The 27559-nt window shown below is 41.2% G+C and overlaps 1 protein-coding gene and 1 long non-coding RNA gene across 2 annotated transcripts; one reads left to right on the top strand and one right to left on the bottom strand.

Moving 5' to 3' along the window:
- Nucleotides 1–455: 455 nt before the first annotated feature.
- LOC134875164 (uncharacterized) lies at nt 456–8968 on the bottom strand. The gene is made up of 3 exons (XR_010167173.1): nt 8795–8968; nt 1610–1684; nt 456–787 (listed from the first exon to the last, which is right to left on the bottom strand). It is a non-coding gene; the product is annotated as an uncharacterized LOC134875164 (long non-coding RNA).
- Nucleotides 8547–27559, top strand: atat1 (alpha tubulin acetyltransferase 1). Its single transcript, XM_063899618.1, has 12 exons — nt 8547–8927; nt 10447–10507; nt 11731–11822; nt 12070–12127; nt 12267–12380; nt 14169–14270; nt 15416–15461; nt 15802–15847; nt 17833–17907; nt 22146–22359; nt 24690–24775; nt 26735–27559. Exons 1-12 carry the CDS (start codon nt 8836–8838, stop codon nt 27018–27020), a joined length of 1272 nt encoding a protein of 423 aa, XP_063755688.1. The 5' UTR covers nt 8547–8835; the 3' UTR covers nt 27021–27559.

Genomic DNA, 27559 nt, shown 5'->3' on the forward strand with positions numbered 1-27559 from the left:
TTTTTTAGTTTGCCAGTTAGAACATTCATGCCCTTGGACGCTTGATTTCAACCATAAATGAACATACATTAAAGTTATGCAACGTAAAACAGTCAACTCAACAGGCACCGCATGTCCTGAAATATTGTTTTTGACTTTCCTGAAAAATGAAAAAAACCAAATGTAATTGTTTGGATGGATTTAATTGCTATTACTAATAATTAAGAGGTATGGACACAACCAAGCTGGTATGCTTTAACTTGACATTTAATACACTAGCTAAACAATAGGAAAAAAGTAATCAGAACAGAGAGACCTTACACATTTGCCACTGAGAACAACCACAAAGCAGACATGTTATGACGAGTAAACTTTAAGTAAGCATATCTTAAGCATAACAATCTGTAATACCTTATTTGTGTTCTCCAGTACAAAAAAAAGGAAACAATCCCAGCTGAAACGTTTTTCAGCCCATTTTGAGAAACGTAAGCATAAGGATTTGTAGTCTTTTTAAAACACTGATACAATGCCGAATAAACATTGTACCTGCTGGTTTGTATACTGCTAAGTTATGACCCCATTACAGTATTGAGGCAATAATATGTAAACTGGCAACTTTTCACAGTTTTAACAGTTACATGTTTTATTGATGATCACATCAATAAACAGATTAGGACACACATGTACAAAATACAGTGAATGATATTTAGTGTGCGTGTGTCTCTGTGAAATCAGGTAGCACTCTGTTGTCCCCCATTCGGTCCGGCGGGTACCGAAAGCACTTTTTCACGGGCCTCTGGCTGCCTCCCTATAAAAACAACAACAGCAACAAACAACATTATCAGACTTAATATCATTATCAGAGTCAAAAGCAGAACTATGCACAGATACTTTAGATTGCCATGAGTTAGATTGACATTACCATGATCAGACTACTGCCCATATTGTAAGGATCGATTCAAGACTAAATATGAATATGTTACATTCATGTATATTTACAGATAGTCATTCTTAGGGTGGATTCTGCCTTACAGGTTAAAACAACACCTAAACATCTGGACTCACATTCATCAAAGGTAAATCCAGTGCCTTGCAAAAGTATTCAACCACCCTGAAAGTCATCACCATTTTCTCACTTAGAAAAGATACATGTCATTTCCTTCTCCGAATCTGTGAAACATACTACAGCATAACTGTTTAGAATGAAAATGCTGGTTGAGAAAGTATGTGCAAGTATCTTTTGTAAACCAGACAATGGGGATGATTTTCAGGAGTTAATACCCGAGTCATTTTGCCTTAGCTGGTTGATAAAGATGTTGATGGTATTACTACCAGGGGCATTGCGACAGGGGAGGCAAAACAGGCAGTTGCCTTGGGCCCCGAGCTGGAAGGGAGGGGGCCCCCCAAATACAGCTACATTACTCCACAGCAACAACAATTGCATGAGAGAAACCCCCTCGAAATCAATGATTTTGTGCAGGACACTACAATGACAATGGTTAGAAACCCCATACCATTAACTTGCTACTAAGAGCTTCAAAAATACAGCACGGCAGCACCTTAAAATGTAATAACCTATTGTTAGACTTTGTACCCTCACAAAACTAACACAATCAGGGTGAAAAATTACCAGTGTAAAAGATGCTGCTGCTTGGGACTGGCTGCATGTACAGGGGAGAGTGATGTCTTTCCTACCAATTGTACCCTGAAAGACAAGATGAATAACTTCAGAAATCATGAACAATGGTCATAACATGACAGTACCTTGGGTGCAGTTACACTTCCACAGAAAACAAAGCAATGAAGAACCAATTGTGAAGAACTAAAATTCTTGAGACAGAAAAAAAAAAAGTGGAAAACTTCAAGAACGTCCCAGATAAATAACTTTGTTGTTGTACATGGATGCTAACAGTGACAGATCAGAAGATGCTCGTTTGGACTCCGTCCAACAGATAAATCCATGCCATCTGACATGTAAGTAGTCTACATATATCTAAATTCATTCATGACTTGGCATTATAATACATAGAATACATTGAGTTACATGAAATCGCCTACATTATCTTAAAGCCTATTAGTATTGTTGCTAGCTGAGGGAGAGAGATCTGTCTGTGTTCTTACAGCCCACAACTCCACCAGGTTTGAGCTCAGACACCACAGGAGCACAAGGGGGTTGTAGTAGTTGGTGCTTTTGTCCCTTATTTACATAACATACATTAGATTAGAAGTAGATTTTCTGTGACCTTCTCAGAGTCTAATGCTTAAGGCTTAATATTTTGCTTGGAGCACATTTTTATAAAAGATTGACGTCAACATTTCAAACGTGTCAATAATAACAGAGCCACTGTCTTCCTATAGGGTGTTGTTTCTCCCAAGCTTTTGTTTTACATCTGCCCACACTGGGAGACATCTTCAGAACCACAGAGCCAGCAGTATTCTGAAGGATACAACTCACCCTGGTCATGATCTTTTCTCTCTGCTGTTTTGGGAACTACACAGCAAATTTAGTTGTACAATAATGTGCAATGACAATAAGGCATTCTATTGTATTGTATGCACCAGAGCCCACACTGCTAGATTGAGGAACAGTTTCCATCCCAGAGCAATAAGCCTCCTAAAGCAACCTGCCAAGACACCACAGACTATAAGACTATATGAAGCTGCTACCTTACATGCACTGTACTGACATGTTTTCACTTAAATTGCATATTATACATGGCAATGAAGCTTATGTTTTATATATAATAGTGTACTGACCGCACTGCCACTTTAAAATCACTACTTCATCCACATACAATATGCTCAATTTTACATTCAGACACATCTAAGGACGAGACCTACAGTATGCACATACACCATACGCACCATGTCTGACTTCTTTTCACAAACCTCTTTACACTTGATATTTTTTATATGTAATTCCTTCTTTGTAGCTTGGTACTGCACACTGAATCTGGTTGTATATTTGTATTAGCATAAGCCCAACATAAAGAGGTGATTAGCAGGCCCAAAACCACATTCCTTACAACCTCAAATGCCTCCTTTTTCTGAGGAATTCTTACTATTTGTTTGAATGACAGTGTGAAGGTAATGGAAAAGGGGTAGAATGACTAAGAACCTTCCATTGTTTGCTCCGTGACACAATAGAACCAGGGGTCGGCTATCTCGTGCTCTTTAGGCCGTATAAGTACCCTGAGATGATGGTTGAGTTTGTGGGTTTTGTCAGAGTCGGACGGAGACAAGTGATATTGAGTTTTGAGTAGAGAGAGTATTGAGTTTTGAGTATTGTGTAATTTCGGAAGTGTTTTGTAGAATATTTGTTAATATTAGTGTTAGTTATTTATGAACCTTAGATTAGTTGTATTGTAAATAGTTTTTGTATTATAGTGTTTATAATATAAACACTATATAGTTTTATATTTGTGTTTTAGTGTTTAGGTTAACGTTATATCGTTTAACGTTAGTGTAACGTAGTGTTGAATTTAGGTTAGTCATTAGGTGCCAACCACCGTCTGACTTTCAAGGTGAGTAAAATTATCTAAGGTCAAAGTTTCATGAGGATAAGTTAAGTGTTTCTTAACGTTAAGTTATTTTGCCTAAATAGCTAACGTTGACATCAGCTTGATCCGTGTAGCTAGCGCGCATCTATGGCAACGGCATTCTCTGGTTAACGCTGTGACTAACGTTATGCTACTACGTTAGCTGATCCATATGCTATTAACGATAAGTCTATTTATAAGTAATTGTCACAAATTCACTTACCCAAACCAACCGTTTTTGAGACTGGTGTCTATCTACTTTAACTTACGTTTTCTTCCGGTGTTAAACAAGTGTATGTCTAAACATGAATATTAATGTTCACGGTGACACGTCACATTAATATGTATATTAATGTTGCACTGCGGGGTTCAACAATAAGCTTTTCTGCTACTTGGCCAGTCAAAATTCATCCATCCATCCATCCATCTTCTCCCGCTTTTCCGTCAGGGTCGCGGAGGTAACAGCTCCAGCAGAGAGCCCCAAACTTTCCTTTCCCTGGCCACATCAACCAGCTCTGACTGGGGGATTCCAAGGCGCTCCCAGGCCAGCGAAGAGATATAATCCTTCCACCTGGTCCTAGGTCTACCCCTCGGTCTCTTCCCAGCTGGACGTGCCTGGAACACATCCCTTGGGAGACGCCCAGGTGGCATCCTCACTAGGTGCCCGAACCACCTCAACTGGCTCCTTTCAACGCGAAGGAGCAGCGGTTCTACTCAGAGTCCCTCCCGGATGACTGAACATCTCACCTTATCCCTAAGGGAGATGCCAGCCGCCCTGCGGAGAAATCCCATTTCGGCCGCTTGTATCCGCGATCTCGTTCTTTCGGTCATGACCCATCCTTCATGACAATAGGTGAGGGTAGGAACGAAGATGGCCCGGTAGACAGAGAGCTTTGCCTTCTGGCTCAGCTCTCTTTTCATCACAACGGTGCGGTAAAGTGACTGCAGTACCGCTCCCACTGCTCCGATTCTCCGGCCCATCTCACGCTCCATTGTTCCCTCACTCGAGAACAAGACCCCGAGATACTTGAACTCCTTCACTTGGGGTAAGGCTTCATTCCCTACCTGGAGTGGACAGTCCATCGGTTTCCTGCTGAGAACCATGGCCTCAGATTTGGAGGTGCTGATCCTCATCCCAGCCGCTTCACACTCGGCCGAACTGATCCAGTGAGTGCTGAAGGTCACAGACCGATGAAGCCATTAGGACCACATCATCTGCATAAAGCAGTGGTGCAATCCTTAGCCCACCGAACTGCAGACCCCCTCCCCCACGACTACGCCTCGAAATCCTTTCCATGAATATCACAAACAGGATTTGTGACAAAGCGCAGCCCTGGCGGAGGCCAACCCTCACCGGAAATCAGTCCGACGTGCTGCCGAGGACCCGGACACAGCTCTCGCTTTGAGAGTACAGAGATTGGATGGCCCTGAGTAGAGACTCCCTCACCCCATACTCCCATAGCACCTCCCACAGTATCTCCCTGGGAACCCGGTCATACGCCTTCTCCAAATCCACAAAGCACATGTAGACCGGATGAGCGTACTCCCAGGCCCCCTCCAGGATCTTTGCGAGAGTGAAAAGCTGGTCCGTCGTTCCACGACCAGGACGAAAGCCGCATTGTTCCTCTTCAATCTGAGGTTCGACAATCAGCCGGACCCTCCTTTCCAGCACCTTAGAGTAAACTTTCCCGGGGGGGCTGAGTAATGTGATGCCTCTGTAATTGGCACACACCCTCTGATCCCCCTTTTTAAAAAGAGGAACCACCAGCCCGGTCTGCCACTCCTTCGGTACGGTTTACGACTTCCACGCAATGTTGATGAGACGTGTCAACCATGACCCTCATGTCCCTCAACACCCAGAGCCTTCAGCTCCAGGAGGTTCGAGGGTTACCGCCCCTTGACTCCTGTGGAGAGAGTCAGCAGCTTCAGGTTCCTCGGGGTTAACATCAGTGAGGACCTGACATGGACACATCACACCAGGGTCATATCCAAGACGGCTCGACAGCGGCTCTTCTTCCTCCGCAGGCTGCGGAAGTTCAACATGGACTCCAGGATACTCTGCAACTTCTACAGGTGCACCATCGAGAGTATCCTGACTGGCTGCATCACCGCCTGGTATGGCAGTTGCACCGCCCTCAACCGTAAGACTCTACAGAGGGTGGTGAAAACTGCTCAGCACATCACCAGGACGGAGTTGCCATCCATGGAGGACCTCTACACCCAGCGGTGTAGGAAGAAGGCCGGTAGGATATTAAAGGACCCCCATCACCCCAGCAACAATCTGTTCTGTCTGCTGCCGTCTGGCAGACGGTACCGCAGCATCCGGACCAAGACCACCAGACTCAGAGACAGTTTTATACCACAGGCTATAAGACTACTGAACTCCTGAGCTGTGTGAATGTCTACTCACATCTGTTTATAGTACACACATACATATATATATATATATATTATACACATCTGCCATACATATCTGTTTATAGTACACATATCTATATATTATACATATCTGCCATATACATCTGTTATACATAATATATGCATCTGTCCATACCTCCTCATTCCACAGTGTAAAGTGTTTAAATACTCTCAATGTATTCCACATATGTATATATTTCACATCCTCAAATCTTTATTGTTGATATTGTAAATATTTTTCTCTCTTTTTGCACTATTTTATTTATGTTATTTGCACCATGTATGTTGAGTTGTTGGAGGAGCACGCGACATAAGATTTTCATTGCCAACATATACGCTGTATCTGCTGTGCATATGACCAATAAAACCTTGAAACCTTGAAACCTTGAAACCTAAGACCTTGAGACCACAGCTCCCCGCCGCAGTTTCGGCAATGGAGGCTTTGAACACCGCCCACTCTGGTTCAATGTCCCCAGCCTCCACAGGGATGCCTGAAAAGCTCCGCCGGAGGTGTGAGTTGAAGGCCTCCTGGACTTGGGACTCCTCCAGATGTTCCCAGTTCACCCGCACTATACGTTTGGGCTTACCAGGTCTGTCCAGAGGCTTCCCCTGCCACTCATCCCAACTCACCACCAGATGGTGATCAGTTGACAACTCCGCCCCTCTCTTCACCCGAGTGTCCAAAACATGCAGCCTCAGGTCCGATGATACGATAACAAAATCGATCATGGATTTTCTGCCTAGGGTGCTCTGGTACCACGTACACTTATGAGCATCCTTATGTTCGAACATGGTGTTTGTTATGGCCAATCCATTACTAGCAGAGAAGTCCAGTAACAAACCACCACTCCGGTTCAGATCAGGGAGGCCGTTCCTCCCAATCACATAATAGTCTGAACTGCTGTTTGGTGCATAAGCACACACAACAGTCAGAGTTTCCCCCCCCATAACCCGCAGGCGTAGGGAGGCGACCCTCTCGTCTACTGGGGTAAACTCCAACAAAGCCGCACTCAACCGGGGGCTTGTGAGTATCCCCCACACCCGCTCAGCACCTCACACCTTTGGCAACTCCGGACAAGAATAGAGTCCAACCCCTATCAAGAAGTAAGATTCCATGGCCGACGCTGTGCATAGAGGTGAGTCCCACCAGATCCAACTGGTAACGCTCCACCTCCCGCACAAGCTCTGGCTCCTTCCCCCCCAGAGAGGTGACATTCCACGTCCCCAAAGCCAGCTTCTGTTGCCTGAGTCTGGTCCGTCGAGACCCTCTGCTTTCACTGCCACCCTTCTGGCAGCGCACCCAACCCCATCGCTGTTTCCCTTTGGTGGTGGGCCCGCGGGACGGGGAAGCGGATCTCAATAACAGATAGATCTTTATGTCAAGTTTTGTTGTATAGTTTCAGGTTAACTTACTTTGAGTAAGACGACCGGCAACATGGAGCGACGAGACCGCAGGGTGTGCTGTTGACTTTTAGCGGGATGGCGCCCCGTGTAGCATACGCATAGGCATGTAGCTTAGCTTGGAAACCTTCGCTAGCTTGGTAGCTTCGAGTTAGATGGGCGTGTTTCAGTAGCCACTGAAGCCCGCTTCAGCTCCAACCCTATGTCCATATTTGGATTAGCCGGGAGGGGGCGGGAGGTAGACTGAAAAGATGTCGATGGTGGGAGTCGCCAACTTTGAGCTTCATTACGGCTCTTCACAAACCTATGGGTGACGTCACGGATACCACGTCCATTATTTATAGTCCATGGCCGCCCTTCGCCCATGCCCAAAACCGAGTAGTAGTAGTGTAGTAGTAGTAGTAGTAGTAGTAGTAGTAGTAGTAGTAGTAGTAGTAGTAGTTGTAGTTGTAGTTGTAGTAGTAGTAGTAGTAGTAGTAGTAGTAGTAGTAGTAGTTGTAGTAGTAGTAGTAGTAGTAGTAGTAGTTGTAGTAGTAGTAGTAGTAGTAGTAGTAGTAGTAGTAGTAGTAGTAGTTGTAGTAGTAATAGTAGTAGTAGTTGTAGTGGTGGTGCGGCTGCTTTGCGCATAGTGCCACAACATGAGAGAATCAGACTGACCTGCTACACCGGTTCTCGCATCTCGTGTCTTTTTATTATTCATGTATTATATGAATTGACTATCAGCATTGTTATTATTATGTTTTTCTTAATTAATAAAAAAAAGGTTTTTAATTAATTAAAAACATCTTGTCTTGAAAAATGTTTATGAACTTCACAGTACATTTCAAATGATTATGTATAATTGCACAAGTGTACAAAGCTTTGGCAATACTGTTTGTCATAATGGTCCTGCTAATAAAGCTAAGAAATCTCTCCCATGAGATCTTTTAGCAAAGTTTCATATCAACATCCTCTGTTCATCCAATTTACCGTAAAACTAGAACAACAGGTTCACTGACGATGTTGGCAAAAATACTATTAGGATAGAGGTTGACTAACTATGTAATTATTTCCCAATATATATACACATTTTTTGCCTTAAACATTTGTTGTTGACATTTTCAAAGACGTTAATGGACGCAGTATTTGTATGGCAGATTGACTGCACTGTCTTTTACGCACACTACGGTTCGCTGTTGCCAGGGAGTGACTCAATCACAGACACAATGGAGCTGCAGTGACATGTAAATAGCCGGTGCTTGTTCTTGCAACTCACATCATTTAGAGCAACTCAGATTCAGACAATGCGCAGTTTTAATACTGTTGTCTTCGGAATGCTAGCAGCTAGCTTATTGTTGTTTTTGCATTAATGAATTATCTTTCTGAGATAGCATACAGCCCGTTTGGTTAGTTAGCTCGCTAGCTAGCAAAGCACCTGCTTGAGCCCTCCAGCTGCTGGCATTGTTTCATCTGCTAACCTGGATATCACGGTCCGGCGTGTCTATATCTGTGAGATATAATGGAGTTTCCTTTTAGTATCAACCAGTTATTTCCTGAGAGGGTCTCCATCTTGGACCAGACCCTTGTTGCAGGACGTAAAACAACAGGAGCGTAAGTCGGAGCATCCCTTTCTCTTCAGGGTGGGAACTGTCACATTGTGTTAATGCTACACAGCACAGTCACCAACACAGTTGTATATTTGGCTGTGCAGCTGTAAGAGAATAACAGGATAATATTGAGGAAAATACTTCATTTTAGATTGTCACAGTGCATTCAGGGAGTTGTTGGGGGTGAATTATCAGTAATAAACAAGGTTAACAGATCCACATCCATAATCAGTGTAAAGTAACTAAGTACATTAACTCAAGTACTGTATTTATTTACAATATTGAGGTACTTGAACTTTACTCGAGTATTTGCATTTGTTGCTACTTTGTACTTCTACTCTACACAACAATTCAGAGGTTAATGGTGCACTTTTACTCCACTACATTTATTTAATACCTTTAGTTTCTTTACAGATCTGGATTAATGATGGTAAATATAATCTCCCTTAAATCAGACTTTAGTTCACCTGCAGTAAATCCAGCAGCTACCCTGCAGTATACAAAGGCATTCAAACTAGCTGCACCTTTACCAGCTCTGAGAACACTTTAATGATCAATAATTATAAAACATATCAGAGATATTATTCTGAAATGGACCAATCAAACAATGACTACTTTTACTGTCGCTACTTTAAGTACATTTAGATGAGAATACTTTCTACTTTCACTGGAGGAACATTTAGAATACTTTTACTGTGACAGAGTATTCCTACACTCTGGTACTTCTACTTTACTCAAGTACAAGATCTGAGTACTTCTACTTTTACTCAAGTACAAGATCTGAGTACTTCTACTTTTACTCAAGTACAAGACCTGAGTACTTCTACTATTACTCAAGTACAAGACCTGAGTACTTCTACTTTTACTCAAGTACAATATCTGAGTACTTCTACTTTTACTCAAGTACAAGATCTGAGTACTTCTACTTTACTCAAGTACAAGACCTGAATACTTCAACTTTTACTCAAGTACAATATCTGATTACTTCTACTTTTACTCAAGTACAAGATCTGAATACTTATACTTTTACTAAGGTACAACATCTGAGTACTTATACTTTTACTCAAGTACAATATCTGAGTACTTCTACTTTTACTCAAGTACAAGATCTGAGTACTTCTACTTTACTCAAGTACAAGACCTGAATACTTCAACTTTTACTCAAGTACAATATCTGAGTACTTCTACTTTTACTCAAGTACAAGATCTGAATACTTATACTTTTACTAAGGTACAACATCTGAGTACTTATACTTTTACTCAAGTACAATATCTGAGTACTTCTACTTTTACTCAAGTACAAGATCTGAATACTTATACTTTTACTAAGGTACAACATCTGAGTACTTATACTTTTACTCAAGTACAAGATCTGAGTACTTCTACTTTTACTTAAGTACAGGATTCTTACACCCCTGTCCATAATTGTGAAGTAGTATGAGGAATAGGAGGAGCAGCGATAGGAAACCTTTTTTTAAAAGACTGCTTTCATCATATTCTACTCTTCTGTGTTCATGTTGTAGGCCCCATCTTCAGGCAAACATAGAAACAGTTATTGATGAGCTTGGGAGAGCCTCAGCAAAGGTGAGTTTCAGTATGGAGGTGTGTTTGTTCTTTGAGTGTGTTTCTGTTTGTGATTTTATGTGTTATTGTTAGAAACAACACCAATCTCAAACTTAATCATTTTGAACCTTTAATACTTTAAAGTACTTCATACTTTCCCAAACATTTATCACTTTTCATCTTTGACAATCTATATTGCATATCTAAGACTATTATTTTAAATCCTTAGCTCACATAAAAGGCACCGGGCCTACATTACATCCCTTCCAGTATGGGGAACCATCAGAGCAACATCACAACTGATCTGTTTTAACCCAATAGTCTGTGATCAGACATCAACAAAAGATCACAACAACAAACTGTACACCATATAAAGTGGCTAATGCACCGGTGTACACCCAATAGACATACCATTTAGACATTTTCATTTTTTTTATTTAGTGCCTTTCCACTTTACAATACATATTAGACATGTAACACATCAATACTGTGGACAATACCCACAATTTTGAGCAATTTCCGGGTGAAGTGCAGACACAGCCATACGCTCTCAGGGGGGTCATGAGTGATAAATAAGAGGCAGACTTTTTGTACAAGTTTATAAATGTTTTCATTTATAAACTCCCCTTTTCAGTTTTTTTTGTATTTCTGATACTTAAAGAGGAAGTATTAGAATCATATGTGTATTAAGTGCTTATTTTGTGCCATGTTTGAAAGCTTTAGTTTAAAAAAAAAAAAGTTCTTTATTTTTCTCATACTGCCGCACCTGTTTTCACCCTCTGTCTGAAACCAGAGCCCAGTCTGCTCTGATTGGTTAGCTGGCTGGCTCTGTTGTGATTAGTCAACCTCTTAGAGATGTCCCGCTCTTCAGCCCATCACATTGTTTTGGAGCGCTAGCCAGTAGAAGCGCTTGTGTTTCCTAGTGATGTTACTACGTTACAGAAGTAAACAAAGAACTCCAATGGAGGCTTTTCAGGCAGGGGAAGGGTGATGTAGTGTGTGGAAGAGAAACTCCCTCTGGAGGGAACACAGGGATTTAAGCCTTTGCAGACCATTTACATGCACACAAACATAAATAACACACTACAGGAGAGGGAAAACCTCAAAAATCAGAATAGGGCTTGTTTAACTTTGATGTTCGTATCACATATCGTCTTGATACCAAAACTCAAACTTGGTATTAATACTAGTATCCCCATTCTTTGTGATGGTTCAGTAACAGTATCCATGCTTCCTCTCCTCAGGCCCAGCAGCTCCCAGCCTCTATAACCAGTGCTTCCAAGCTGCAGTCCCAGAGGCACCAGCTCTACCTGCTGAAGGACGGAGAGAGCAATGGGTACATGCCACACTCTTCTCTCATTATACACATACACTGACTGAGCTGCTATTCATCAGCTGGACCTTTAGTAGCCTGTAGTACTGAGTCACACGGTGGTCACAGTGCATGTACTGTTGTGTTTACATGTGAGTGTACTGTGTTTATGTTTATTGCATTAGTGCAAAGTTATTTTGAGCACAGAGTCTTACTCATTGCACCCTCCTCTATTCCATTCACCCCCCTGCCCCTCCTTCCCTTCACACAGAGGCCGTGGTGTTGTCGTGGGGTTTCTCAAGGTCGGCTACAAAAAGTTATTTCTACTTGTGAGTACCTTTTTGTCTTAAATTCTCTTAATTTCTTGCTCTTCAGTTGGGCATTTATTTCACATGCTTCCCTGATTTTCTTTATATTTAAACTTGCTTTCTGAGCTGTGCCGGTGTGCTGGTTGTGTTTCCTCCACAGGACCATCAGGGTTCACACGTGGAGGCAGAGCCACTGTGTATTCTGGATTTCTACATAGCAGAGAACCTGCAGCGATATGGCCACGGCAGGGAGCTCTTTGATTTCATGCTGCAGGTAAATCTTTTTCCCTATTACTTGAAAGCTGATTTAGTGGAAGACGTTATGACGCTCACCTCTCAATGTTCTTCAGATCAAAACATTAGTAGTGTGTGGGATTACTAAAATAAATATTATGCAATACAGATTCCATTATCCCTTCATGGTGCAAGTACTGCCTGTTTCGGCTTCCTTCCTTTGTTTCCTTAAACCACTTAGATGCCTTTTAAAGCTTTTAAACAGGCACTTCTAACATTTATCTTTCAATGTTGTTGTTTTACTTACAGGTTTCAAACGTTTCTGGCTTCTGATGATGTATGACTAAAATACTCAAGATGCTATGCAACTCGTGGTTAAATCAAAAATAAAATAAAATTCTTACCACAGCAAAGAAAATAGGTCCTTACAAAAGAGACAAAACTCAAATAAAAACATCAACAAACCTCATCTTTCTTTTTATTATAACATACATAATATACAATTAGAGTTGAGAGTTGTGTCTTCACGGCGTCTTCCTCACAGGTTAACCATATCTCAAAAACTCACCTCTTCAGACTGGATTTTAATGTGTGATTGTTGTTTTATTGCTCGCTTTTAATCTGACTTTTACTGCTGATGTATTTAATGCCTTAGAACAAAACGTATCCGTCTCTTAAATTTGGGTCAACCACAGACCTTATTGAGAGCTATTTTTTTTTTTTTTTAAATCCTCTGGATAAATCTCACTGACTCTGAGGATGTATAATTCCATGGAAATTCATATCTAGTGAGTGTCTTGTAAAGCAGTTCTTTTTAATAAACCTTGGGTTTGCTAACTACGTTGTTGGTGCTCCGTTTTATGTGTAGGGACGCTAGTCATGCTACTGCAGAGGTTTGGTGCTATTTCGAGCAATGTTAGTGGTAAAAAAATGCCGTTTTGGAAGTGTTCTGCGCACTGCCCCGATTGAATGCACTGTAAGCCATTTTGGCTATTAGCGTTGCTCCCGGTTTTTCCGGGCAAGCTCAATACTGGTTGATGAACGAACAAAACTCTCTGGAGGGCTTACTTGATCCGTTTTCATGCAGAAAAAGACCCTGGGGTCAATTTCCGCCGGATTATCCCTTTAAGTCCTAGTATGCCTCAAACCAACTAGTTTGTTGCCTTGTCAACATAACACATCTAAAAGCAAACGTAACCGCACTGAAAGGCAAAATATTCCGCCGGTAATAATTCTTGACGCTGTAGCCACATGTGGGATGTTCGGTATGCATGTGTGCAGCTTCACCATCAACACAGTGACACTTGGAGCATCTTTCTTTATTGAGAGAACTGGAAAATGTGTTTTTGTTAGAGCCAGTGTTTTGATTTTATAAAAAAGGCCACCTAATGGTGACGTATGTAGTCCAAAAAGTATAAAAGATTACAATTCCCACAGTGCCACCGCAAGAGAGAGAGGACTACCTTAGTTGTTTATTGTTTTTTATTAGAGTTTCGCTTCTTTTGTTTGATTTGCTTTTTGACTATTGTAAAGCCTGTTTTCTTTGTTATCTGTGTAAAAGGTTTTTTATTTTATTTTGAGCAAACATCACGCAATATCACCACCATCTGAGGCCAAAACAAGTCAACGCAAATGCAAGTAAAACAAATACAAGGAACGAAAAACGCGTTAGACAATGTCTGTTTAAGGTGTCTAGTGGCTTGAAAGAAAAATAGGGAAGGAAGCCACAACAGTTATAATCTAGTCTAATATCTGCCAGTAGAGGTTTGTATCACAGTTCATTGCTTTGGTTCATTTATTAGTGATGACTTCTCTTTCTGTACCGCAGCACAAGAAGTTAGAGCCCGTCCTGATGGCTTACGACAGGCCGTCGCCCAAGTTCCTGTCATTCCTGGCAAAGCATTACTGCCTGACACCCAGTGTCCCTCAGGTACAGTCCGTCCTTTACACTGCTGCTATATGTTTATGTGTGAGGTTTTATCATCAGCCTTATTCCAGTACAAACAGTTTGTGTCTGTACTTGTAAAGGATCATTTGTCAGGGAAGAAGCTCCACTCTGTAACACAGGGTAAAATCAAGCAGAGTGAGACACGTCTATAATAAAATCATCCGCCTATCACCTTACTGTAGTGTTAGAGGTCACAAGGACAATAAAGTCTGTTTATTTGTTTATTCCACACATGGCAGTTATTTTAAAACAAAACATGTACACTTTACAAAAATGTTATAGCACATGGTGGAAAGAAGCAGGGAGAAGAAAGTCTTAATTTACCTGCCCCTTCTTAAAAAAAATAACAAAAAAAGAAAAAGAAAATAACCATTAAAAAAAAGTAAAAGGAAAATGCAATATTCTGTCGGTCACAGTTGCTTACAATTACAAATAACTACAGAAACACAAAACCTGAACACAATCAAAAGTCAACTTCATATTGTCTGAAAGCTCATTCTATTCTCATCTAATCATATCATATCAATTATTTAAGCTGATCAGCACTTTTGCATCAAGTAGATTGTTAGAAATAAGGTGATTTTTTTCCATTGTGTCAGATACACACATAATCAACATGTAGGAGATGTAAGGATCCTCCTGGATATCGTTAATATTAAAGGACCTGGTTCAGGATAAGGGCCAAGCTGTGGGACCAGATGTTTCATATCAGTGGGACTTTAATGCTTCTGGTAGTTTTGTTCTAGCTTATGTGAGTGTTCATCGTCATCCACGCCGGGTGCCAACCACCTGGTGCTACTTTATGACACCTTAGCATGAGGAATGAACACAGTGAGATGCAGTTGGAAGATCCAAAAGCTATAGAAGCAGTATTTTTATATCAGAAACTGTTCCCAAAGGTCAAGACTGAACTTTTTCTACCCCATTTTCTGATGGCTTTCCTGATTGAGTAGCTTGCCTTGATAATGCCTGTCACAGGAAGCTAACCATACAAGCTCTGTAAATTGTTCATGCCCTTCATGGTTTGTATCACAGTTTGTATCATTGTGAGGAAGCTAACCACTTTGATTGGATCTTTTCTGACTTTATTAATCGAGTTATGTTGTTTTGAATTTTATCCTGTCCAGGCCAATAACTTTGTGGTGTTTGAGGGCTTCTTCGTCAACAGATCAGGTACATTGCTTCTAATGTTTAGCTTTTTGTTATTGTGAAAAAGTGAACCTCTGACGATTCTGGGGATTTATTTCTCAACCCTGAACATGCTTCCTCATTTCTTAGGAGATCTGTGTAAAGCCTTAACACCCAAATACTTTTGTGAAAACATGTTCAGTTACATCACATATTTTGCCTGTTACAGTGTAAAGTGAATTCTTGCTTTTGGCATCACATTTTTTCTTTTTGTCGCACATTTCTATGTACTATTCTCCTCATTGTAGAGTGTGTAAGAGTAAAAAAAGGGCAGAGCTGCTTTGATTCCAGTTCCAACATCTTTTGTTTCACCAAATTCTCTCAGGCTCACCCTCCTCTCCTCTGCCGGATCAGGGGATGTTCAGCTTTTTGTAAGGACTTTTATATCTCTTTTCTTTTCTCATGTGTCCCAGCATCTTGTCCTCCTTCTTTGTCCCAGATTATATGTATGGTTCTCTGGGTGTCCTTCTTTTCCTCATCATTTCTCAGCCGGTTTTCACTCCCTTATTCACTCTTATTTTTCTACACTTACAGGTATAGTATATGATACATGTAATTCCATATGTTAAACACAGAGAGCCTCAACCTTTAGACACCCCCCCCTCCGCATACCTCTGACTGATAAGACGATACCTGCCTTTCCTGATCCTAAATGCCTCTAAATGTCTGTCATATAAGGGTGTTCCCTCTCCTGTAGTGTGTTCTATAGGTTTTAGTGCATGTAATTGTCTGCAAAGGCTCAAATCCCTTTGTTCCCCACCCCCCCTGCTTGAAATGCCTCCCTTGTTTACTTCTGTGACAAAGGGACATCACGATGTACTATTTAACACCTGCACTTCTAATGGCTAGCAGTCCAACAAATTATATGCAATATACGGGCTGGCACATCTATAAGCGGGAGCTTTAAATTTGAGCTGACCACGCCGCTTTGGAGCTGCTACCGGCCACGCTCCTTTGGAGCATCATGATCTCTCCTCTATGAAAGTTTTCTACTGGGAGAAACTCAGCTAAACGCTGCCGTGATTAAACGGCATATTATGTTCCAAACCACATCCAGCATTATTTCTGAAACAGTCTGGAGCTCAAACGTTTCTCTCTCGGTTTACCACAAGAACAGGACCTTTGATATTACACATAGTCTCTCCAGTACAGCGTTAGCTCTGAGTGTTAGCGATGCTTGCTAATGTAAACATAGACCATAATACTTCCAAATCACGTCGCTCATTTTTCTTTCTCAGTGTTTACCACTAGAACAGAGACATTATATGTATTATATATACAACAACTCTAAGTCCCTCCTGCAGACATCCTGCTGAATACACAGACACACAGAGGTGCTGCGGAGGGGATTCAGCTCACTGAGTGTATATAGGGTATGATAGGTTTGGAGGTGTCATGTGGGCGGGATGTTGCCAGGAGTTCAATGTAAACCCAGCCCACATTTCGGTTCTGAAGTCATATCAGCAGCAAATCTGGATCAGCTCGTTTTTACCCCCGTGTTTAGAGATGTGGGTAAGGAGGGAAAGAGAGAGGGTTGTATTTGCTGACACTTTGTGAGTCTCCTTACACACCGCAAACAGCAAAAAGTACATTTTGCATAATAGGGGACCTTTAAAGCATGGAGACATTTTACAGGTGAGGAACAAAATACAAACGTGAACTGAAAAGGAGAATAATAGGGCCCCTTTAAAGGAGGCCCCAGTTACATTTGACTTAGAACAAGTGTCCATGTAGCTGTGCACTGATCATTAATACATCAACAAACAAGTTGAGAAGACTTACTTGCTTGACATGATGGCGTATTTACTCTTATCCAAATAAACCATGACGATTATTGTAATTGATTGTGTGCTTAAAGATTGCGGATTATTCTATTTATTTATTATTATTTCATATTAATAGCTCTGCCACCTTAGGTTAATGCAGTTGAACCCGAGTGTCAGCTTATCATTAATGGTGTCTAACATTTTTACTAATTCAACTTCAAAATGTATCTTCTGGTTATCCTAAACTGATCTAATGATATTGCACAATAACAACTATTTCACATGACTGAATAAAACATTGCAATTCTAAGAATAATGTCAGGGACGGTCTGTCTTTTTTCTCCAGTTCTGCTAGAAATGTTGCACATGTTCACATATCTGAGTTTGTAATGCTCTGAGGACCGATATGTGAAATGTGTTTTAGTATCCTTTACTCCCTTAAGCTTCACAAACAGTGTTCCAGCCGTTGTACGGTACTGGCAGAGGTTATGCTGTTAACAGGAAGCTTGTGTAGAACAGTATCTAGGCCTGGAGTGTAAGCAGTCATGATCTGTTTTCTGGCCCCACCCTAAATGTGTTCTCCTCCACAGTGGCCCAGCTGAGAAAGGTTCCCCTAAAAAAGCCGGACGGAGAGATCAAGCCCTACTCTTTAATGGAGAGAGAAGGTAAACAGATGGACGTGCGACTCGGTGAGGTGTATAAAAACTGTTCCAAGCCATAATGACAGCTGAGAAAAAATCATAATGATGTGTAAGCTAGGCAAGGCATTTATTAATCACATTTCATCACAAGGCATTTGAAAGTGCTCTACAAAGAATGCAATACATTAAACTACTTGATATATAAATATATAATAATATAAAGCAACAGAAACACATTATAAAATGACATTTAAAAACAGTCATTATATCCAAGAGAATAACTTAAAAACAAGCTACAGTGGGGCAAAAAAGTATTTAGTCAGCCACCAATTGTGCAAGTTCTCCCATTTAAAAAGATGAGAGAGGCCTGTAATTTTCATCATAGGTACACTTCAACTATGAGAGACAGAATGGGGGAAACAATCCAGGAAATCACATTGTAGGATTTTTAAAGAATTTATTGGTAAATTCCTCTGTAAAATAAGTATTTGGTCACCTACAAACAAGCAAGATTTCTGGCTCTCACAGACCTGTAACTTCTTCTTTAAGAGGCTCCTCTGTCCTCCACTCGTTACCTGTATTAATGGCACCTTTTTGAACTCGTTATCAGTATAAAAGACACCTGTCCACAACCTCAAACAGTCATACTCCAAACTCCACTATGGCCAAGACCAAAGAGCTGTCAAAGGAGACCAGAGACAACATTGTAGACCTGCACCAGGCTGGGAAAACTGAATCTGCAATAGGTAAGCAGCTTGGTGTGAAGAAATCAACTGTGGGAGCAATTATTAGAAAATGGAAGACATACAAGACCACTGCTAATCTCCCTCGATCTGGGGCTCCACGCAAGATCTCACCCCGTGGGGTCAAAATGATCACAAGAACGGTGAGCAAAAATCCCAGAACCACACGGGGGGACCTAGTGAATGACCTGCAGAGAGCTGGGACCAAAGTAACAGAGGCTACCATCAGTAACACACTACGCCGCCAGGGACTTAAATCCTGCAGTTCCAGACGTGTCCCCCTGCTTAAGCCAGTACATGTCCAGGCCCGTCTGAACTTTGCTAGAGGGCATTTGGATGATCCAGAAGAGGATTGGGAGAATGTCATATGGTCAGATGAAACCAAAATAGAACTTTTTGGTAAAAACTCAACTCGTCGTGTTTGGAGGAGAAAGAATGCAGAGTTGCATACAAAGAACACCATACCTACTGTGAAGCATGGGGGTGGAAACATCATGCTTTGGGGCTGTTTCTCTGCAAAGGGACCAGGACGACTGATCCGTGTAAAGGAAAGAATGAATGGGGCCATGTATCGTGAGATTTTGAGTGAAAACCTCCTTCCATCAGCAAGGGCACTGAAGATGAAGCGTGGCTGGGTCTTTCAGCATGACAATGATCCCAAACACACCGCCAGGGCAACGAAGGAGTGGCTTCGTAAGAAGCATTTCAAGGTCCTGGAGTGGCCTAGCCAGTCTCCAGATCTCAACCCCATAGAAAATCTTTGGAGGGAGTTGAAAGTCCGTGTTGCCCAGCGACAGCCCCAAAACATCACTGCTTTAGAGGAGATCTGTATGGAGGAATGGGCCAAAATACCAGCAACAGTGTGTGAAAACCTTGTGAAGACTTACAGAAAACGTTTGACCTCTGTCATTGCCAACAAAGGGTATATAACAAAGTATTGAGATGAACTTTTGTTATTGACCAAATACTTATTTTCCACAATCATTGGAAAATAAATTCTTTAAAAATCCTACAATGTGATTTCCTGGATTTTTTTTTCTCATTTTGTCTCTCATAGTTGAGGTATACCTATGATGAAAATTACAGGCCTCTCTCATCTTTTTAAATGGGAGAACTTGCACAATTGGTGGCTGACTAAATACTTTTTTGCCCCACTGTAAGTAGAATAATACAGGTATAAAATACAAACGTTTAATTTATTTAAGGTAAGATAAGTTGTACCTTTATTCATTCCCGTGGGGAAATGTAGGAGTTTAAACAGCATCAGAGTGAGAAGGAAAAACAGGACAGTACAGATTAACACAAGCATAATACAATTCAAAGTATATACAGGTAAGTAACTGTCAAAACAAAAAAGGAATTAAATGAACATATATACATTTTTGCATCCGGATTGTTAAATATATTTACATTTCTGTTTACAGATACTGATGCAGGTCGAAGTATTTGTGCAAACACTGCAGGCTTTATGTGCAGTACGGGTTATTGTTTGATTTAATTAAAGGTCTTCAGCCTGGATTTAATCAAAGTGAGCGCAGCAGCGGGCCTGCAGTTTATTGGTAGTTTGTTCCAGATATATGGAGTATAATAACTGCTTCTCCCTGGTTAGTTCTGACAGGACAGAAAGCAAAACCGTTCCACAAGACCTGAGAGTTCTGGATGGTTCATAAAGTAGCAGGAGATGAGAGTAAAGCATCCAAGTGAATTATTTGACGGACAGGAAGACAGTGTAAAGACCTCTAAGACACTGTCACAGTAGTCCAGTCTACTGAAGGTAAATGCATGGACATCAAGTTTTTCCAACTCCTGCTGAGACATTCAGTACCCTTCAGAATGATTGGCACCCCTTCGGTAAAAATGAGCAAAACTAGTTGAAAAATATGTCTTGATTGTTTTTCCTCATGATATTTCATTCAAGTAATATTTTTGAATAAAATATCATGAGGAAAAACAATAAATACATGTATTTTTAAATGTAAACGTTTTACTGAAGTAAAATATATAAAAATAATAAAAAATAATGTTGACTTTAAATAAATATTTTTCTCCAAACCATGTGTGCCACAATTATTGGCACCCCTTCATTTAATATGTTATGCAGCCTCCTGTTATGTGTCCTCCTGTAATGCCTGATGAGGTTGGTGAACACACGGCACGGGATCTGAGACCATTCTTCCATACAGAATGTCTCCAGATTCCGAGGTTGATGCTTGTAGACTCTCCTCTTCAGCTCCTCCCACACATTTTCAAATGTATTTAGGTCTGGGGACTGTGATGGCGATGGCAAAGTCTTTCATTTTTTGTAGATTTTGAGGTGTGCTTCGGATTGTTGTCCTGCTGGAAGGTCCAACCATGGCCTATCTTGAGCTTCCGGGCAGAGGCTGTCAGGTTTTCATAATATCTGCTGGTATTTGATAGAGTCCATGATGCTATGTATCCTAACAAGATGTCCAGGGCCTTTGAAAGAAAACCAGCCCCACAACATCAAAGATCCCCCACCACTTCAGTGGGTATGAGTTTTTTTTCTGTTTGGCTATCTTTCTGTCTACGCCAAACCCAACTTTGACGTCTGTTGTCAAAAGGCTCTATTTTGGTCTCATCTGACCATATAACCCTGTCCCACTCGAAGTCCTAGTTAAGTTTGGCAAACTGTAGACGCTTTAGTTTGTTGTTAACTGAAAGCAATGTTTTTTTCCTGGCAACCCTCCCAAACAACTTGTGGTGATGTAGGTGGCGTCTGGTGGTCGTTATGGAGACTTTCTGACCAAGACTCAACTGACCTCTGCAACTCTCCAGCTCTGATCCTTGGAGATACCATCCTCCACACGGTGTGTGGTGTCAATGTACCCGACGCTGATCATCACTGTGTTCTCTGGTCTTTCCCATAGTGATCAATGACAAAGGGAATTTTGGCCTGTGTCACCTCATATTTATACCCCAGTAAAACAGGAAGTCATGGTTCTAAGGGTGCCAATAATTGTGGCAAATATTTATTTAAAGTCAACATTTTTTTTTCATTGAATAGTTTTTGCATCTTGTATTGCTTATTTTTTCTAAAAGGGGGCCAATAATTCTAGAGGGCACTGTAACCCTTTAATATATATGGTGGTAGGAATTTGTAATTGATACCTAAAATAGATGCTTAACAACACTATTCGGGGAGGTATAATTAGCCTTCTACCATGAGACAGGAATAGTGCTGTTATATTTAGGCTTGTGGCTCTGCCTCCGCTCCTGCCAAGTAGAGATAAATAGTTCACTCTTATTTGCATAACAAACTGCAAGATTTGACAGTTCTCATAAACAGTCTACCTAAAAATACTTTTTACTGTGTGAAGTAAAATATCAGGGGAGTGGAACAAGCAGAAATGACACTAAAAACACATTGATGATGACTTTTTTTATTCTGAGATGATTATCTTTGATTGAAATGAAATGTTTGCCAATGAAGGGACACTCTTCCTGTTTGAAACACATGGCTCAGTCTTTAAATTTTGCACCTTTATTTCCCCCCTGCAGTGGTACATCAGGAGCAGCGGGCTCGTCCGTGGCCATTTGCTCCGCCTCACTCCCCGCTGCGGTCGGTATCCTCCCAGTGCTCCCACTCCCTGAGCGTGGGGTCCTCCCCCAGCAGGGCCCGCCCACAGGCCGCACCAGTTTCTGCCCTTGGGCGCAACAGGGACCAGAGCCCACAGTCCCCCCTCATCGAGCGATGCAGGGAAAGACGCAGCAGGTAGGACGCCACACATTCATCACCACTGACACAGACATAACCCTAGTCTGGATCTGCAGCATGTAGGTGCTTACACATTTTGATGAGTCTGCGTGGATAATGGAAATGCCAACACTAAAGTGTGTTTCCCCAGGGACATGACCACTGTCACTAGTAAGGGTTAGCTAAAATGATTGCATTTACATTAATGAACTAATAGAAGATTACTCAATATTCTCAGTTTTGGATTATTTCTCCAAAAATACACATTTTTATACTTGAAGGTTACCGGGTCAGTCCTCCTTTAAGCTGATTATAACCACAACTCAGTGTGCCTTAGTTTCTGAGGGGGTGTGTGATTGATCCCTGATAAACCTGCAGAAGAGAAGTTGGGCCACTTTTGACTTTATATTTTGAGGTCTGACAAATTCTGAGAAAAAAAGTTTGACTTTTATTTGACTTTTTTCCCAGAATTTAATTTCAGAATACTGAATTTAATGTCAGATTTGTGATTATTTTCTCAGAATTCTGATTATTTTCTCAGAATTCTTGCTTCAATCTCAGAACAAAAAATACTCACTTGCATAGATCGAAAAAACTATTCACGTGGCCCTAATCCTCTTCCCTGCATACCTGGCTGCATGGCTGCTAATTAATGAACGTTGAAATGCTATATATAGCATTCAGAATTAAGTTTATTGTCAGGTATGTTTACACATACAAGGAATCTGATTTGGTGTCTGGTGGTGCGAACATAAACAATCTAAGAGAATAGAGCGACGCTACCTTCCTGTCATGAGGCTCTGATTGTCTCTCTCCTTAATCTGTTCTGCCTAGTGTTCTAAACTCTGTCTCTTCCTCTCTCTTTCTCGTTCCCTTTGCCTTTTCATTCTCCCATTCCAACACATTTATCTTCTTTTACTCATTTACCACCCCTGTCATCGTCCTCTTGTGCTCATTAGTTCCCTCAATAGATCTCATCTGGGCCTCCATTGAACTTCTCGGCCTGGCACTGTGCCTCTTCCCTTTAAAACGTCTGGCCTCTTTTAGCTTGATATCTGACAGTGTGTGTGACACGTGGAGTGCCTTTACATGGGCACTAGTTTCCTGGTTTTTAGTCTTACAGTTTTGGTCTAAAAGAGTGGTGCAGTGATGACCTGTTTTTGTTAACATCACAAGGGCTCCCCCAACAAAAAGCTTTGGGATTTTTCCATTGGATTTCGGTATTGCAGAAATGGCAAACACGTTTATGAAACTAACATGTTTTGTTCAGCAGGATAATATCCACATTGTAACACTACTTCATCATTTTTTAAGCCAGCTTTAGGCTAAAACCTAATGTCTGCGCATCACCGTCGCTAAGCTAAAGGAGGCTAATGTTCGGCGTGATGATGTTTAGTAGACTTATTTAGACACTTGTTAGCAACCACTGTTTTGAAGACACACAGAGGCTGCGGACATCCTCTAGTGGAGAATTTACTAACATTTTATGGGGTAGAAGTAAAGTCTGTTCAGCTTGTGTTGACCACAGACTCATTTTAGCCTTCCAACTACAAACACATGATTGACTTCTAGACGAGGGATCAGAAGTGGTAAAAGTTGACTCAATTCCAGGTTTTAGGACTCATTCCTTTACCCCTCTATTTGGGAAATTTTGTTTACATAGAACATTCTGTTTGTGGATATCCCTGTATACATGATGCTAACAGTATTCAGATTTCCTGCGCCTGCTGGTGATTTCTCAGCCTCTGTCACAACAACGTTACAGTGTTTCTATGCCACAGGTTCCCAGGCTAACTTTACCTCCAGATTTCTCACCACCATAGAACCAGGATGTGTGTGTGTGTGAAGGCGCTCCTGGAGAGGGGGGTTCTGTTGTCAGGAGGATTTTTGACTTTTAAGAATATAGGAACACCTCTGGCTTGGTCTCATCTGCTTGCCTTTTCTATGATCCCATTAAACTGTCTGCCACCAAACTCCTAATGTCAGACTGTGCTTTGTCACACACACACACACACACACACACACACACACACACACACACACACACACACACACACACACACACACACACACACACACACACACACACACACATACCTTCACACAGTAACGAAACACAGTGGCTGCACCTTCCATTCCAAAGTCTTTTTTCCCATACTGTGGCTTTTTTGAGTTTGATTTGTTTACCATTTTCTTTTATTATATTTTTGGAATTATGTCCGTTTTTCATTTATTCTCCTTTTTTTCTTTCTGTTGTCTCCCTAACTTTCCTTTGACTTGCACTGCCATCCCTTCTTGTCCTATCGTCGACGTGCTCCGCATGTTTTGGATACCATTGTCTCCTGCAGCCAGCAGGGCGGGGGGGCCACATGCAGCCTATACAGGGGGACCCTGGACAGCAGAGCATCTCGACTGCTGGACAGACCTTCCCCAGGTGAGCTTTAGTGAGGAACTTTTAACACTCACGTTTATACCGGCCACGTTGGATATGATTTCAATATTAGATGCCAAAAATAAAAAATTCCATGCCGAGATAAAACCACTCGTACTAATAATGTAACACAATGGCATAGAATGAATCCAAATGAAGGATGTTCTACATTTGTTTTAAGATACCAGGGTTCAGCAAAATGTAGATCACCTGTTTATGAACAGTGTTTCTGCCCACTCTTCAAAGATTCATTTTCAAGATTTTACTGTAATATGCTTTGGTGGAAGTGAAGGTAGTAATATTAAACTATAAAAGTACTCATTTGCTGCATTTAAAATCTTACCTTAGTAAGTACAAAAGTGTTGGGATCAAAATATATTTAAAGTACCAAAGTAAAAGTACTATTATGCCTACAGGCCCATTTCGGAATCATATTGATTAAATGGGTGGATTATGATAATTGTTTCATGAATGTGTTGATTACAGGTGGTGTAGTGGAGCTAATTTTAACTACTTTCTATATTGTACTTCTGGATATCCTAACCTTTCATAATAAAGCAATGTGTATTTATTGATTAGTTTATTAGTTACTTTTTATCAGCTAATATTCTGAATTTGTAAAGTAACTCATTTTGTCAGACAAGTCTAGAAGACTTCAACTTCAATATTGGCTAGCATAAAATAAAAATACTCAGGTAAATAACAAATAACTCAACTATGTACTTAATGACAGTACTTGAGTAAATGTACTTCATAGCATGAAAGGTGAAAGATCCCAGGCTCCTCCAATCAGACATTAAAAGCATGATATGAATTTAACCTGATGATTGTGTGAGATACTGAATACTGAAAATGCTATCAGGTTTATTCAACCTGGCATCATAAACTGTGGGGAAAAACATATATGTATCTTCATAAAGAAGTGTTGGTAGATAGGAGGTGAAACACTCAGATCAAAAATCTCACGAGGCCCCGCACATCGAACAGCTGCCTGTCTATCCAGGTCTCAGGGGGCGTCTTCGCACAATAAAGAAAAAACAAAGGAGACTGACTTTTCTACGACTACAAATCCTCATGTTGAACCAAATCAGCTTTACATTTGGGCCTAGTGGAGGGAAATAACATTGAGTCAGTGTCTCTGTTCTTGTTGTGAAATAGCTCTGATTTTTCAAACAGAAAAGTTTTGCAAAGTTATAAATGAATCAGCCACATGAACATTTCTGAATGATACATGTCCCCTTATCTGCAGCGTGGATAAGCATGCTCCAACCCTCAAATGAGATAAATATGTGGTAAAGCAACCAAGGAAGATAAAGAAAATAGTAGTATGACTATTACAAAGCTCTGGTGCACGGATCAGACTGTGACATCAGCTTAACAGAAACCCACCCAGCAGATGTGGAAGTATTCCTGACATTTCCCCAAAGGCCTTTTATAAATGTGATTTCATCGGACTTTAAAGTAGCCAAAACTTTAATGAGAAAGAACGGATATGAATCATTTCCTGTGGTTATACATGCTTTCTGGAAAGGACAGACCAACCAGCTATGCTAAACTATTGTGTGATGCTTTGTTATGGTATTCTATGATCAAGTTAAACCTAATATTTTCAATTTAAACTTAATATTATTGCTTTCAACCAACCTTATTGATGTTGACGTTTCCGTTTTTTTCAGTGTATGTTATGGTATTCTATGCTGAAATGCTATGCTATGCTATGCTATGCTATGCTATGCTATGCTATGCTATGCTATGCTATGCTATGCTATGCTAAGCTGCACTGTGCTTTGCTTTGCGATGCTATTCTATGATGCTATGCTATGTTATGCTTTACTATGCTAAGCTAGAAAGACTTGTTGTGATTTCTTCATAGAGTTATTATGCAGTAACACATGTTTGCCCTCCCTCTTCATCCTGACCCGCCCTTCTGCTGATCCTGTCCTCTCATGCCCCCTCACCCAGGTCCAAGCCTCTCTCACTGCCTCCTCTGTTCGCATCCAAGAAGCACCTCACCTCCTCCGTCTACAGAGAGACTCAGCTGGGTGGAGGTGCTGCAGCCCAGGGTGCTGAGGAGGAGCTCCGGGTGTGGGACAGTCGGCAGCGTGCACCACAAGGCATGTTGTTCAACCAGAGACGCTTGTTGGAGCAGGAGAGCCGGGCGGGATGGTGGTGCTCTGCAGGAGAGAGCTGCTACAGCGCACAGTGGGTGAAGCAGAAGCAGGAGCACAGGAGCACCCGGCCCTGGTGAACACCAGGTGGGCACGCTCTCATAAGAGGGATTATTGACTTACTCTGTAGTAATTTACCCAACGTGCCATGGGCCAAATATGGACGTGTTACTACAAAAGCCATGGGACAGGACCATCCAAAATGATTTGGAAGTGTTTAAAGTGATAACAGAGCAGCAGTGTTGAAGGGGAATAAGAAGCAGTTACCGTAGTGAGGTCATTAAGGTTATCCAATCACATTCCCAGCATTCTTAGCAGCACCAGGCTCAGCTGTACTCTCCAGGGGCCAGATTAATAATTATGTGGGTTAACCTCTAAAACTGTGTACGCACAAAGACAGAAACATGCTTCAAAAAAGGTTCATATTGCTTCTGCTAAGAAATATAGTCCATTCCATTTCGTAGAAACGGCTGAACGGCACCTTCAGCAGAATAACTTTAAATGACGGCAGCACTGATCAAGGTTTACTGTAACTTTCCAAGGTGTTCACATTTTATTTTCCATTAACACTGTAGAGCCCACCATGATCCTGTTAGTGTTTCCTTCCTGTCTGTCTTCT

The sequence above is a fragment of the Eleginops maclovinus genome, chromosome 13 (genome assembly GCF_036324505.1).
Source record: "Eleginops maclovinus isolate JMC-PN-2008 ecotype Puerto Natales chromosome 13, JC_Emac_rtc_rv5, whole genome shotgun sequence".
NCBI classification, from domain to species: domain Eukaryota; kingdom Metazoa; phylum Chordata; class Actinopteri; order Perciformes; family Eleginopidae; genus Eleginops; species Eleginops maclovinus.